Here is a 16,136-nt window from a genome sequence, read left to right as displayed (position 1 = left end):
CTCTCTGACTGATGGGTGTCAGAAAATTCGAAAGTTGCATTCTTGTGTCTGTAGGAGTAGCATCTGTAGGAAAAAAGGGTTCTCTAAATGCTTCCCCAATCACTTCTAGACTGGGCAAATCCATAAACTCTATTTTGAAGCTTTGGGGTTTTTTAATGCTGTGTTCAGCATGAATCCAAGATTCAAATTACAGGAATCCTGTTGAAATTGGGAGAAAGACAAAGGGGAGCTGTGTTATGCCATCTGGTACCCTTACACCGGTACTGAGGCATATTCTTCTCACTCCTACCCTCACTACCTGTGAAAGCAGCAGATTATCTATAAATCATGGAATGAAGTAGCTAGAAATGCAAATCCCATGAAGCACATGAACTTGGTTTAACTACTTTGTGTGTCTCACAGCGGTGGCCATAACTGGATTTCTGGGGAGGGTGGGTGTTTTGCCTGTGGCTGCAAAAATCTGTGATGAGAAAGAAGGAAAGGCCCTAACACAGTCCACAAATAGCTATTTTACATTTTAATGTAATTTTTTTTATTACTATTTTTTTACCTTTGAAGAACAGAGGAAGGAAGAATATATAAGATTCTGAAATACGACTAGATTCTGTAATTACAGGCAGAAAACTTGGTTTTGTCTGAGGCTTTTAATGGGGTTTTTATTATTATTTTTTCTTAATTATTATAATTACATCGTCTGGCAGAAGGCATGTTTGCCAACCTGTTAAATCGGTGGTGAATTTTGCTGCTTTTATTGAAGATCTGTAATTTTTAAGGAAGGATTGTAGAACAGGCTGACATCTTGTGTGGCCAGAATGAGAATGTTAGCAACTGGAAAATTTTGTTCCCTGATCCTCCTTGAAAAAATAAACAACCTTCAAAAAATAAATGCAGGATGCTGAAGGCATGAGGTCTTAGGCTACCAGTCGTATCTAAATTATATTTCTATTGGACAAAAAAAGTTAATGTCCTGGTTTTTGTTTGTTTTTTGATTTTTTTTTTTTTTTTCATGAAAGGAGGGCTTCTCACCAGATTCAGTCTCAGAAGGCATGATGGGTTACCAAATAGTTTCCTGCTTTTCATTCACTGAATTATTTGTGATATGTTTGTACTGCTAACTTAGAGCACTGCATAGAAATACTCAACCTGGTTTTAAAAAGCTTAGATCACACATTGGAAATGATCTAGTCAGAAGCACGGAGCTCCAGAGAAGCTTATTTAGTTTTCCTTTTTAGTTCTGCCTCATAACCATCGTAGCCTTTTTAGGGCCTTGCAGCATATTTATATTTTGATCACCGGATGATATTGTGCAAAGCTCAGTGGAAGGATTTATCTTCGACTGAAACCTTCACTCTTGAAAGAATGAGGTTTATGAATTAGCAAATTGTATTAATAGGAGTAAAATTACCCTGATTTTAGTGGAAAATTGTATTTTCAGCAAAATTATCTCTTTTGTAAGCAACTATCAGTCTTTTCTAGAAAATGCTATGCTTAATTGAAAAAATTAATAACTGAATTTTTTTTTTTACTGAAAAAAACTCTTTTAAAAAAGTCCTTGGTTGTGACAGAAAGATGACATTTTATATGAAAAATTGTAATTTTCATGAACAGTTTTCCTGTCAAGTAATTAATATTTGTGATCAGGTTGATAGCTCATAAATGCACAGGGCTTTAAAGATAACTCTCAGCTTTGCAGCTTTCTGCCCCCTCCTCATTGCTGTTAAAAGTTACCAGCCTTGTTAAAGTGTTCAACTCCGAGGAACATCTTTAATCTGCTCCTACCTGGGGAAGCTCTGAGCACAATACATTTCAACGGTTTGCTGAATAGGGTGGGCCTCCTGACTGGAACTCGAAACAGAAATAGTTATCCATCATTTAAATGGAACAAAAAAGTTAGCAAAGTATTTGATGGATGGTTCTGCATCTGTCTTATTACAAAATGAGCAGCTTAAATAGTAGAAAATTGCTATTAGGACGTAACATTTTTAATTAACTCTTTAAATTAAATATATAGTATTTATTTTATATACATGATATAGATTTATATGTTTATATAATAATATAAATATTAATTAATATATTATATAATAAATATAGATAAATAAATAACTTTTAAATGCATTGGTGAAAATATGAAATAGGAGATTTTAAATTTGGAATAGTATTACTGATTTCATAAAACTGCTTGATTTTTACACAGCAAGAGATTTGTGCTTAGAAAGTGGAGTCACGTTTAAACAGTTGCAGTGCCTGTGTAATTTTTTTTCTGTGTTTGGACAGGTCTAGGGAGCAGACCTGAACACTGTCTATGAAAATAAGGCTAGATATAACAGCAATATTTTAGCAGGTTACACAGTGAAGGAAGGCTTTTGCTGCCTGTGTAAGAACGATCTCTTGAACTCAGGTGGATTATCTATTTAAGCCAGATACATGACTAGTATTTTGGCTATCCTTAAAAGAATAACTTGAATGAATGTAGCATTAGCCTGCTTTACTATATGTGAAAATATTGTGATAGTAAATTGTAAACGGACACCACACAAATTGGACCGTCCTCTGTAGCCAGGCAAAATAGAGCTACTGAGTTCAATCTGTGGGGCATCATGCGTACTTTGAACAAATATCTGCAATTATTCTTGCAGTAGATTTGTGGTGCAGACACAAGATCTTCCTAACCAGATAGTCTAAATTTGAACAGGGATTTCTGCATTTGAGCTTGTACAGCCTGTTTTTTCCCCAGATTCATTATTGTATGAAAGCTTTTCAGGGTGATACTTCCCTTGCAAAACTCATGAGTGTCCCTACCCATGCTAGATGGTAGGTAGCAGCTGCCCACTGTGTAGGCTGGTGGCTAAGTATGTTCTCACCTGGCCTGCGGGAGACCTGAGAACAATTTTCTGGCCTCTGGCAGGAGCTGGAGTAAGTCTGTGGAGACCGAGAATGACCTACAGAGGGAGTACTTCAGTATTTTCACAGTGAAATAGAATGAAATTAATAGGACCAAATAAAATTGAACAAAGGGAGATGATTCACATCATATGCAATTGAACTGTGGAACTACGTGTTGTAGAATGTTGTGGATGTTATTATTTTACACTGGTTCAAAAAAGATTCCAGAGAAACATAGTCATGAATTAAATGAGGGCTACCGAACACAGAGGTGCCATCTCCAGTTCAGGATGGTGCCTAAATCACAGATCATCAAATACTGTCCAGCACAAGTGTTACTGTGTGTTTGCTTGCCTGGTCTGACGATCTTCTGCAGCCATCCTTCATTAGCTACTGCAGGAGACAGGATGCCAGGCTGGGTGGATCGGATCCGCCATGGCTGGTTGTCTCATACATCCATGTTCTCACTACAGGACTGTGACTCCTACCAAAGCCAATGAAGAAACTTCCCTGGTCTTCAGTAAGGAGTCGGACCAGTGCATGAGTTGATCAGACAGATTTGATTACCAGTCCAGCTGTGTGTGTTAGTCACTTTGTGTTTTCCTTCATGTGGTTGAATAAGAACTTGATTTGAATGATGTTTCTTTGCATTTTATTCAAATAAGCATAAATATTGTAATAAGACATTAGCTAGATAGCTTATACTGCAAATACCAAATTCAACAACTGATATGAATATTCATATACTTACTTCATTTGCTTTACGATAGTGCTCTTTCCTGACTCTCCAGCACCTGCAGAAGGGGAATGTTAAAATGATGTGATTGATAGATGAATAAGCAGCAAGTATTAAAAATAACTCTATGGAACACAGATTTTTGTATCTATGAAGAGACATGCAGAGGTTTTAGATCCCCATTGTACTAACTATAACCCTCCCTAGTGTCCTTTCAGACCTAACAAGGATTAAATCCTGGTAAAAATACGAGTTCTGGAAAGGAAAAGGACATTTGAGAAGAACATTTGGTCAATTAAGAGAAAAATATAGACTCCTTAATTTAGCAAGGAAATAAAATATGGGTCATATTGATTTCATGTCTGGCAGATGGGCAGAAAAACATGAACAAACTACAGCTTCACAGTGTCTCACTCATTACATGATTTGTAGCTGCTCATTTAATGTATATTGTGACCTTTTGTGAGCCAAACCAGCCAGTTCCATGCTCTTTAGCCAGCTCTGTGAGCAACTGGAAAAACAATGTGGAGACTTGCATGTGGTCTAGCTCATGATGCAGAGGCAGCACATGAGCGAATGTCTTGACACTGGTGTTTTGTCAGTTCCTTTGCTCCGTGGTCTTCTCCTATGAAGTAATGTGGCTGGAAGTGGGGAGCCTGCAGAGCAAAGCAGCAGATCCAGCTTGGGAACAATTCTGCAGGAAATCCTCAAAGCTGGCAGGGAAGGACCTTCTCCACTGGAAATCAGCGTGACTATCATCTTCTGTCAGAGTGATGAGTCTTGGCAAGAACTGCTAAATGAGCTGGATTTTGAAAGCACCTGAAGAGAGGATTCAACTTTGGCTGTGAATCCATGGGACAGGATTCATCACTGCTTTTCTCTTTGCAGCTTATCATTTGCCTTACTGGACGATGTCAAGTACTTTTGACAAAAGAGAAAATCTGGGGCATAGCTATTTTAACTGAGGAACAAACTAATTACAGACTTTCCAAACAGATTTTGTAAAGCTAATAACATTTAAATGACAGGGACTAGTTTACTTGAATGAATCACAACAGACAGCAAGCCATACGCAAAGCATTTTCTAAAATCCATTATGTGAACGGCGGAAAGTGCAAGAAAAAAATGAGCCTATGTAAAATGGTCTGATGCTGCCATCTGCCACAGTTTGGAATAAATGCAAATTTGCTGTAGATCATTTATTATCCCTCCAGTGCCCTTCTGAAGAACTTGGTAAAGTCCTGTTGGCAAGGTAGTGTTTGCTACACACTTTTTGTAGGGAAGAGAGCAGTCTGTGCTGAGAGGTCATACATTCACCACATGGAAAAATGCCAGGAAATATAATATGGAAATGAACACTCAGTTCCAGATCTGAAAAGCAAAGTTGAAATAGAGTGGGAGGCGTAATTTATATCTTTTGGGTGCATTTTTCTACCTCTGCTCATCTTTAATTTGTGATCCAGTTAATGCCTTTATCTAAACAACAGATGACTTTCAGACTTTGGCTTCACTCTGGAGTATCACGTTAGTTGTAGCAGCATTTGCACCCCAGGAAATGGGTCACAAACAATTTACCTTGCACCTGCTTCCTTTCTTCCTTCCACCTCTTGTACAGCCTGCTCCTTTGGGCCCGGCCCCAGGGCGGGAGAGCGGGGACGGGGCTGAGTTTCCACCCACCACAATAGCCTTCAACTTGCAGAAACAGTGGCAAAAGTGCATGATGATAACCCTTACATGCCTGCGTGAGAAGCTGAAGGTAGCTTCTCTTTAGGAGGCGGTGAAAAGGGCAATTATAATGAAGCCCAAAATTTATGAATAAAAGGTGAGAACTTAGGTCAAGCTTTGGTCCTGTCCTGAAGCTTGGAAAGTTTAACTGACTTTTGAAAAACTCTCTCACTGTGAAGATTTATAGCTCAGCCTGGTAGAGACCACTGATAATATGCCATAGCCTGTATTTTGCATTTCACATATTTAAGATCCTATAGCTTTTTCAAATTTACCTGTGATTGCTGTTTCTATTTGGATGCTGAGTTTCCTTGAGATGGATAAAGGCACAGAAATCTTGGTCAGTGCCTGAAGCTCTGGCCCTTCTCCTGGGAGCTGAAAGATGTCCTCGGTGCTGTAAGGTCAATGGATGTTTGCTCCCACAGCTTTTCCCAGAGGTCACATTCATCCTGCTGCAGGGCATATCACATCTACCTTCAGCGAGGTGCTGCACCCGCAGCACTCTGGCAGACTGTAACCTGCCTTCTTCTTGCTTTGGATATCTAAAACTGCACCTGGCCATGTCCCAAGTCCATTTTGTTTCTGGCCAGACTGGGGCTGCAGAGGGGACGCAAAACGAAGTGCCATGTGGCACAGCTGCAGGCACCGAGCTGCACAGGAGCCATCCCCCAGCAGCCTGACACGAATTGCTCCAGTGCTCAGGGACTGCCTTACTCCTTCCCTGCAGGCCACCAAGGCACAGAAACAGAGACCAAAGAGAGAAAAAACTGGAGGTGCCTTGAAAGGTGGTGAGAATCTCTCAAATTCAAAGGAGAACAGAACCTAGGACCTCAGCTGTAACTTGATGTTACTGTTTTTCTAAGTAGAATTTGTTTGAATAGTTGTGGAAACTGGACAGAATACAAGCCCCTTTCAAGATTAACATCTGCTGAGCCATTGAAGAAGTCTCTTTTTTATATTTTAAGCTGCTTTTGTGTCTCAGATTCAGAGTTAATATCTCTTTACTGTTATTATTTATGTGAAAGTAAAGGTTTGGTTTAGGAAAGTTTCTAGCAATAAAGGTAAGAAAATAAAAATTAAAAAAAAAAAACCACAACACTGTCTAAATATTTTGTTTGAAACCTGTCACAAATGCCAGTGACCATGACATAAAAGCATTTTCCTGCAAAAGGCAGGAAAATAAAATCTTCAAATTAAAATCAGAAAAGGTTTACAACTCTGCCTGCCATTCAAAGCCCTAGAAACTGTGAACTAGACTGGAAATTGTATCTTCCTGGTCCTCTTACCAAACTCAACAAACTTTCTCAATGAGAGAAAGAAAGTAGAGAAAAGATCTAAGATCATAGAATCATAGAGTCGTTTAGACTGGAAAAGACCTTTAAGATCATCGAGTCCAACTATTAAACTACCACTGCCAAGTCCACCACCAAACCATGTCCCTAAGCACCACATCTACATGTCTTAAACAGCTCCAGGAACGGTGACTTAACCACTTCCCTGGGCAGCCTGTTCCAATGCTTGATAATCTAACCCTCATTAAATTCTCCCCACCCCCCCCCCCAAAAAAAAAAGAAAGTCTGTGTATTCCAATCGATAGGTTTGTTGGGCTGACTTTGTGCTCAAAGTCTTTACTTCCAGTGGAGGTGTTAGTAACAGGAACTCAAGCCTGACTTCAGCACAACAGTACTGATTCATTGAACTGGTTTTAAGTGTGTATACTATAAACTTTTATATTCACACCGCTTGTCAGAGACCTCTTATAGTCAGTGAATAAAAATATTTACTACTAAACCTAAAACAAACAAACAAACGAACAAACAGCTTCAATTTTTGACACCCTGAAGCATATATTTATATTAAATTCAGTGACCTGTGCCCTAAAAGTGAGTATTTCTTGGTAAAGTGACTTGAGGATGATCAGCTCAAGTAAGGCTGAATTTGTCCTGCCACTGAAAACTGTAGACAATGAGGCTATGGATTAATACATTGAAAACTAATAAGTTCAAAGTTTTAATGATCATTTCAACAGAAGCGAAGTTCTTGTTTCTGGGAAACATTCACTGTGAACATCAGCTGTTTTGGCCATGTTTGAAATGTGTGCTGTACTTTGCACACAAATAAATTGCAAGCTGTCTTCCTACAAAGTGTATAAACTGCATGTGGTGTGGTAGGCAAGATATGACCCTGATAGTAAGGAAATAAAACTTTCACCTTGGAGTTTGTTCCAGACTCATGAAACTATCTGGGGTTTTTTGAAGTATAAATATGTATAGGCTAGATTTGTGGACAAGGTGAAGGGGTGGATGGCCTTGAAAACATAGGAATACCTAACACAGAAGACTTAACCCTCAGGTGGCTCCTGGACAACTAGTGAGGAACATCAGAAAGTGGCATAATTTTTCCCCTCCCCCAGTTTATATGTGCAGGTTTTATGTGCATGTTATATAAACTCTAAATTATCACCTCAACACAGATAATGTGTTTGCCCAGATCATGGAACTCAACATAAACAAATGTGGTGTCTTTGTTTTCTGGATATAATTTCTGTTTTGTAAAGGCACCAGTTGGAGGATGCAGAGAGACCAGACGAGATATTAAATAATCTCAAGAAATGGTCAGACTTTTTTTTTTTTTACATTTTAAGAATAAGAGCATAATAAAAAACTTATGATGTACATATCCAATTTTTCCTGAGTATTTTCTGCCCATCAGCCTACTGCAAAAGAGACAATGGTGATATCTGGTCTGTAATACAAAGGCAACACATGGTCTGAATGAACAGAAACCTAGGACTAAGGTAGGGCTAGGCTGGTTGGCTTGAACCGAGCTGCCTTTGACTTATGAAGTCTAAGATCTGAGTATTTCAGAGATCACCCAGAGGTATGGAAAGACAACAGATACAGATCTGAACATAGTAGATTTAATATTCTCCTATCTGTCCATTTCACTGTTGACTATGGAGGGTGCTATATGGTGCCCTGTATACACATTGCTTAAGCAGCTGTGATTCCAGGTGTCCAAGAGACACTTTCACTTTAGCTGTGCAATAGGCTCAAAACAGACACATGTTTTATTCCCCCCCCCCCTTTTTTTTTTTAAGAACAAGAAAATTCAAGCTGTTAGGTCTATAATCTTTTCTTTACTCACTCAACATGTGTTTTACCAAGTCCTTGTGATATGTTGTAATAGTTCCCCAGAGAAAAAAAAACTTAGGAAATGTTATCTGCTGACAAATTTGAATCTTTATCATGTGTGACATGAGTAAAGGAAGATAATGTAGAAATTTATTCTATAAAGAAGACTTAAGCGAAAGTATTTCAGATTCTAATGATCATCTTGTCTCAGGTAAAGTTTGCTTGTGTAGTTGATGAAACCAAAATATGTTCAGGTTTGAAATGAATGAAATAGAAATCTTTTCCACATGGCTTGCAATTAATCTCAAAGTATTTTACTAAAGGTATCTTAAGACTGATATTAATAGTGTCAGAAGAACACTGATTATATACATTAGGAAACATTTAAAACTGAAGTTGCTAATACTAAATACATACGTATGTTCCTGGAGGGGCAATTTAGTTTGTGTCCTGGTGTAAGACAGCCTCCAATACTACTGCAAAGGCATGAAAACTTGAAGATCAAAATATATCATTAAACTGTTTATCTTATAAATTCCTCTTTATCTTATATATTGCTCTTTATCCTATAAATTCCTCTGAAAGGATTTCTTACATCATCCTTATGGATCAGTGTTGGGTAAGATCAGAGACAAGATGCTGGAGTAGATGGACCCTGGTTCTAACTCAGTATAACAATTCCTTTTTGTAAGAATGTATAAAAAGTATTGACACTTTGTGGAAGTTTAAATGAAAATGTTATTCCGTTTTCTGACCGGTTCAAGCTTGCCTCAGTGGGGCCAATATTTTGTATTAAGGTGGCACAGAAAATCCTCATATTCTCCACTGGACTGAAAAGCTTTGTAAACCGTCTGAATACTGATCAGTATAAACTGTATCAGCTACTTTCCTATTATTATTTGAGGAACCTGCATGGTTGTGGGTTTTCTCTTATTTCTTTATTAATTGTAATAGATTCTCAACAGGTATAAATAGACTTTTTGCATAAAATACAAAACAAGAGAGTTAAGCCAATTTACTTTATCTAAGGGATCTAGCTAAGTCTGAATAAATGTCAGTTTAAAAGCATTTGTAAGCATTGTGGTTACAACGAAGGAAAAAATAGAAACATTTCAATGATCAAAGACTATTTTTCTGTTCATTTGTAATCAATCAATGTAAACTTCAATAATAGGCATCATACCGTCAGCATAAAAATATTAAGACAGTGGCAGTGTTATTGTGCTCTTGATTATTTCTTGTAGGCTATGCAGTACCATGGAAAAAAAGAGAGAAGAATAAAGCTCTATCAAGAAAATATGCTGGCTGTTAATAAATTCATCATAGTGTGCATTAGAAGCAGTTGTCTGTGAGAACACTCATCTGTGTTCATCTCATTTCATTATCTTCCATTCTACGCTCCATAATATATTTTTTATACATTGAAAAAAGTCCTCCTAAGTCACTTTCTGCTTCTGTAAAAAATTAAGTGCAAGACTTTAGAAAACAAACAGTATCAATACCTTGTGACAACTGCGGATTTTCTATGTAACCCATTATCTTACTTAATCCTCCTGCAAACAAATGCATATAGATCCTTGAAATACAAAAGGTAAGTTTGTGCTACGTTCTGTGTATGTAAGCATCATAACATTTATTCTAACAGTAGTTTCTCATTTATCAAATCCTTTCAAAGGCAAGTATTTGTAATATTTAAAATTGAATACATGCAGTGACATGGCTATTTCCAGCCTGTTTCTTGTGACTTTGTGATTATTTACAACCAGAAAATAACTTGTGCATGTATTACAGGATTGTCTTCAAATAAAACAGTGAAAGGTGGGAAACTCACTGTACTGAAATGTAATTCCAAAGAAAAATAACCCTTCAATGGAGAAGCGTTATGAGCAATTTCTATTGTATTTACCCAAAAGTAGTAGTTTGACTGTCCTGGCTTCCCTCTCTGCATCTGCCTGGAGCTTCTTTTCCAGTTCTCTGGATCTCCTGGCCGACTCCTTGCTCTCAGAACTGGATCCATTGCCCATCTCAAGATGTTTAAAATCCTCTGTTTGTCCAACTGATTTACTTCTTGCCAGACTGGTTGATCTAATTCAGAAGGAGAACGACAGCCTGTGCGTAAAGAAAATTTAAAAATCCCATTCAGCCTCTGTGTTCAGCCTTCAAATCAAACAGTTCCTTTTCACCTGTCACATGGTCTGGAGATGCTATAGTCAAGGATTTATACAGGAGATAAAAACGTACTGTTGTGATGTCATAGAATTAAAATGATCCATCCAAGAGCATAACCACAGTGCGGATAGACCTCGGTCCTTGTTTGGACAGGTTTCGCTGTCATATGCTTCAAAGAAATGTGCAGAATGCCTTGAAACAATAAAGTTGGGAATAACCGTGCTCAAGGAAAAAAATTTCAGCTTGTCAGTCGATGTTTCTGCCCTGGAACAAAAAAAGGCTTATATGTCTTTGAAGTATTTGCATAATTTATTTTTCATCTTTTTCCATGGTTATAGCTCTAAATATAAATATTCTTTATTAAAATATGACAGAACTTGGATTCATATAGTTAAGACATATTTTGGGTTGAATTATTAATTAACATACATATGTTTGCTGCATTTTCCTATTATGGCAAGTACATTTATTTTCCTCTCATGCTAATGGGTACTTTGTACTGCAATCTGTAACATCTTTGGGATACTCTTCTCAGCCATTCCTTGATGAATGTGATAGTCTTCCATTTTTCTATGATTTTGTTAGCAGTTATCAGTTTTGGCTGAAAGTACCACGCCTTCTTCGCGTAACAAAGGACACAGGTCAGATTCTCTGTAACGTAATAATTTCATTTTAGTTTCTTCATAGTAATACAACATACATAGCAATAGTAATACAGAAGTATTTTATGCAACAGGGTGGAAATATTACTTGGCATGTGGTGTCGTCAGTATGTTGAGGAAATATACTCCCCTGTAATATTGTGGTAGCGGGTAAGAGGACTGTCAGGACTAAAAGATCAAAAATACTTTCTTTTGGTTCCTTCTCTTCCGATTAAGAATTTCAATAAAATAAATCTCACTGGTGTGCAAGACTATAATTCATTTTAACATTATACTTACTTTATAAAGTATTATAATTATATAATACATACAAACATGGGATTATATTACAATCTTACAATTGTTGACTAGTAATAGTCAATAACACTCTGAATTTGCAGTATATAAGCTCATAGTTTTTAGCCTGAAAATAATGTTTAAGATAAATATAAGCATACAGATCAGTTTAAGTGACCTTAGGTGTATTTTTAGGTCAGAAGATAAGTGAGGAAGAGGGCCAGAGGCAAAGCATTTAACTCATCCAGCCTTCTGAAAAGAAGCTTTCCCACAGCAGAAGTAGGTGGGCCCCAGGTGTAACAGGAAGGCAACTGGTACTGGATGGGGAAGGTGGGAGCGAGAGGAGTAATGGTCACCAGTGGTACTAAGGAGTTCTGTGTCGTTAGAGGCAGAGCAAGCTGCCTCCTGAGAAAAGACATGTTGTTTGCTTTGCTCGTCCCATTCAACAGGGAGTGTATTCTCAGATTGAAAACTAAGACCAGAAACTGAAATAAAGCTCTGGAGTCGTGCTTTCCCAGTATATGCTTCTCAGTCGGCAGAGCAGGAGACCGTGTTTTCAGTCTCTGCACTACTTTGGCAGAAATGAATAAATAATCAGTGCTTGGTAACTAACAGCTGAATGTTTGCATATACGTTTACATTGCAAGAAAATGCTCTGTTTTGTTAAGCCTATATTCCTACTTTGTTTATTTTTTAAAATAGGCTGTAATAAGATCGTTATGCAACCATAAACAACTGTTGGGGTTTTTTCTTTTCAAATGAAAATAAGCAGCTTCACAGGTGTGGTATCAGTGCCAGGTGTCTGTTTATCAGCAAGTACAGTCCTCCTATGAATTTCAGTGGATTTGAAAAGTAAGTCAGCGTTTCTGAACACTAACAGAATTTACAAGCTAACTGATAAAATCACAAATCATGGCAATGAACATCAGCTCCAGGTTAAGGGCCCAATTCACTATTGAGTTGTTCCAGGCTTATACTAGTTTATTAATTTTGCATTTAATTTTTAGTGTAATGGTAAACAAGGTCCTATTCAGTTATACTGGAATAAAATGTGTAAAGAAATCAAGATGAAAGCTTTACATAATTTTTACCTAGAGTGAAAGCAGGAGAAAATCAAGTGTGCATCCTGTAACATTCTCTGTTGCTATTACGACTATGTACAGGAATTGGCTTTAAATAAGTAGGTGTCTGATACAAGCAGGCTGTAAACAGAATGTGTATAGAAATAAAGGTAAAACCAATTACTTTCTAAATATGCAATGTCTCTAACAATATCTATTTTATTTCTCACTTCTACCTCCAAACTCTTAACTAAAAAGTATACTGAAAAAATGCAGCAATCTGTTTCTATTTCTCTGGAGAGTGAGCAGAATTCTGTTCTGATTTGGACATCCTCATCATCCTCACCATCCTCATCATCCTCATTATCATCATCATCACCACCACCACCACCACCTATATTCTGATAGAGGAAATTTCTGCTGATGATTAAGCCAGAAACAACAGTCACTGCCTTACAGGGTTCAGTTGAGTTCCAAATGTTTTGTGATATTTTTTCGCCACCTCTTCTAGGTGCAACAAGAAAAATACGGTCTTTCCCTGTCTGTCTTTTGTTGTATCAGCCACATATACTTGATATGGAAGTCTTTGAAAGAGAGTAAGTCTGGAAAATGCTCTTTTGAAATGAAATCACTCTTTGTAAAGAATATTAGTATTATGTTATTGGAGTTCTTTCTAGTGATGCACTCTAGGTGGTGCTGATAAGATAGAGTGTACACTAAAGGCATTCTGTAGCTTAGAAGAGTTCTAAGAGACTTTCTGAAAGGTTCTTTCAAATTATCTTTTAGAAGTCATGGACCTGGGATTCTGGATTCAAATTCCAAATTTTAATTTTGGAACTTATATTAGAGGTGTACTGCTTTGGGATTTTTTTGTTTGGTAATTAATGTAGTTGTTCTGTTAATAGAGTCTTTCAATTAACTTAGGTTTTCATTTTCAGTTTCTTCTCAAAGTAGTGTACTCTTCCCAGTCAAAGAAAGAAGGATAGCTTAGGAAACTCATACCTTCTGAGTTTTTCTCTCTCATTTTCTCTCTAGGTCTTGGCATTTGCAGACTGTTCAGACTGGGATCTGTTAATCTTTTCCACATTTCACTGTAACTAATGTTTTCCCCTTTCCCTCATAAAATTTGGAGGAATGACATTGATGAAAAAGGAGGAAGTTTTTAGTAAGAATAGAATTATCTAAATTTAGTAACTTTCAATCATTTCCTTCAGTATGCTCCTAAGTAAAGGAAACCTAGAAAATCTTCAGTACAATGCCTGTTACAAACAAAGGAAACCCTTCAGCTCTTTCAGCTGGCTACTGAATTGCTTCTGATGCACAAGGAGAAACAAAACAGCTCTGCACTACTCTACTGCATGCTGGCAACATTTTAGTGGAAAAAACCTTTCCCTTACACCCTGAACACTACCAACCCCATCTAGACTTTTGTAGCTACTGATGTGCAGAGATATCTGCTGAATGACAGACATTTTAGGAGTGTAATGAGGCCAGGTACAGTGACTCCTCACATGCACCCAGTCAGCACTGGTATTAGCTTGGGTCCATGGCAAACTGCATTAGCGTGGCAGAAAGCCAGAGCTTTTGAAAGCTGTTAGAGTCAATATTTATTACGTCTGGCACTTGGCCACAGTCATGGGGCTGAAATGTTTGTGGATCTGAGGTACTATCTTCACATAGGGCTGTGTTTCACTAGGTGATGTTTACCATTTGGATTGTCATCTGCCTCGTACTGTGTAAGCGTACCCATTGCTTGACTGCTATAGGTGATATACCAGGTGGGTGTTAATCCTTCTGCGAGCTTTTCATCTCTCACACTTGCAGGAATGTAGGATGGACCTGGAAGAAGCTGGTCAGGTTGACTTCAGAACTGGCCATCTAGCCTAGCAATAAAGTGTAACAGGTGGAGAATCTTTGAGTAGTAGATTGGTCATGGTAGGGCTGCTCAAGCTATGTCCTCTTGCCACTCTGATCCTCTTCCAAGATGTGGCTTAGTCGCAAAAGTGAAATTGTTGAAGTTTGAGTGTGACATGAAGCCCACCAAAAAATTGTCCAGATAAGTACCTAGCTCCTCTTAAGAATCATATCTATACATCTCAAGCCAACTTAGGTTGGAAGGGACCTCCAAAGGTCTCTAGTCCAACCCTCAGCTCAAAGCAGAGATAAATTCAAAGTTAAAGTTCCTCATGGCTTTGCACTGCTGAATTATGAAGTACCCAAATCCAAAAACCTCTCCAGTTAGCCTGTTCCAAGGCTTGAATGCTCAGCGTGAAATTTTTTTCCATTTCTCTGGTTAGAAAATCCTTTGCTGGAGCACGGGACTGTTGCCCCTTTTCTCAGAAGAGTTTGGCTCTGTCAGCTCCCCTTTTTCTTAATGGAAGACTACAGTTATATCCTCTCCTTAGCCAGGCTGTGCAAACTCAGCACCATCTTCCCCATATGCTTCAGCCACCTAATCTTCATTGGCTCATGCTAATCTCTGGTTGATTTTTTTTTTTTCTAATTAGTGGGCCAAAACCTGGAAACATTTATTTGGATTTGCCCTCAAGACAGCTCAGTGGAGGGATTCCCTTGACATGATGGCTGTATTCTTAAGGCAGAATTCATACTCAACTTGTTGTCCACCATTCAGGTCCTTTTCTGCAAAGCCACTTTCTCTCTGCTCAGCTCCCAGCCCGTAATGCCTCATGGAGTTATCCTGTTCCAGATGCAGGAGTTTGCATTTGCCCTTGAGTTTCATGAGGTTCATGTTGGCCCACTCCTCTGGCTTACTGAGGACTGTCTGAAAGGCAGCCCTGCCCCATAGCGTAAGCATAAGCATAAGCACTGTCCAAAGTTAATGATAAGTAAATTGATCCAGAGCAGTATGCAAGCACACTTGAAATTCAGTGTTTGGGCAAAAGCACTATTTACTACTGGAAAAAGTTAACAAGTTACTTGAGTCTTTTCAAGCACAATCGAAAACATATCCTCATAGAAACAGACAAGCATTTAACTCAGAGCAACTCAAGTGTATGATCTAACAATCCCTTAATATTATTCCTATTATGTACCTTGTGAAGCCTTTTCTGGATGTACCACATACTTCCACAGTGATTTAAATATTATGACATATGAAAGATAAGCTTGTTGTAGTTCTGGTGCCTGTAATCATCCGTGTTTACTTCAGATTCCATTTATCAGTGAATCCTGCTGTTTATCCTCTTGCTTCAAGCAAATAATAATAATAATAATAATAATAATAATAAAATCAGATCTACAGAGCTGTCCTCATGATGTTTCAGAAATTAAAATAACTCTAAACATAGCTATTTCAGAAGGATCACATAACTGAAAATGTTCTAGATATCACCCTGGATGTTTTTGTGGTGAAATATCATCTGTGCTTTCCAAGCTATGTAAAAAAGCCTTATTAAATTAGGAATAACGAATATGCTGATAATTGGTAAGAAAAAAATGATGTAGTTAATATCAGCTGAGACACATG

At 37.8% G+C, this 16,136-nt stretch overlaps 1 protein-coding gene across 1 annotated transcript in view; it reads right to left on the bottom strand.

Annotated features, from left to right (window-relative positions):
• GNAT3 (G protein subunit alpha transducin 3) overlaps positions 1 to 14,748 on the bottom strand; it is a 35,362-nt gene extending 20,614 nt beyond the window's left edge. The window contains exons 1-2 of the mRNA XM_080392020.1: positions 10,388 to 14,748; positions 3,638 to 3,680 (exon numbers count right to left, since the gene is read on the bottom strand). Coding sequence (XP_080248146.1) covers positions 3,638 to 3,680; positions 10,388 to 10,505 — 161 coding nt within the window. The 5' untranslated portion in view covers positions 10,506 to 14,748. The remainder of the gene's footprint in view (positions 1 to 3,637; positions 3,681 to 10,387) is intronic.
• Positions 14,749 to 16,136: the final 1,388 nt, after the last annotated feature.

This window comes from Falco punctatus, assembly GCF_963210335.1.
Source record: "Falco punctatus genome assembly, chromosome: 6".
NCBI classification, from domain to species: Eukaryota; Metazoa; Chordata; class Aves; order Falconiformes; family Falconidae; genus Falco; species Falco punctatus.
Note: the sequence above shows the minus strand (reverse complement) of the source record. Positions and strands in the feature narration are given on the sequence as shown.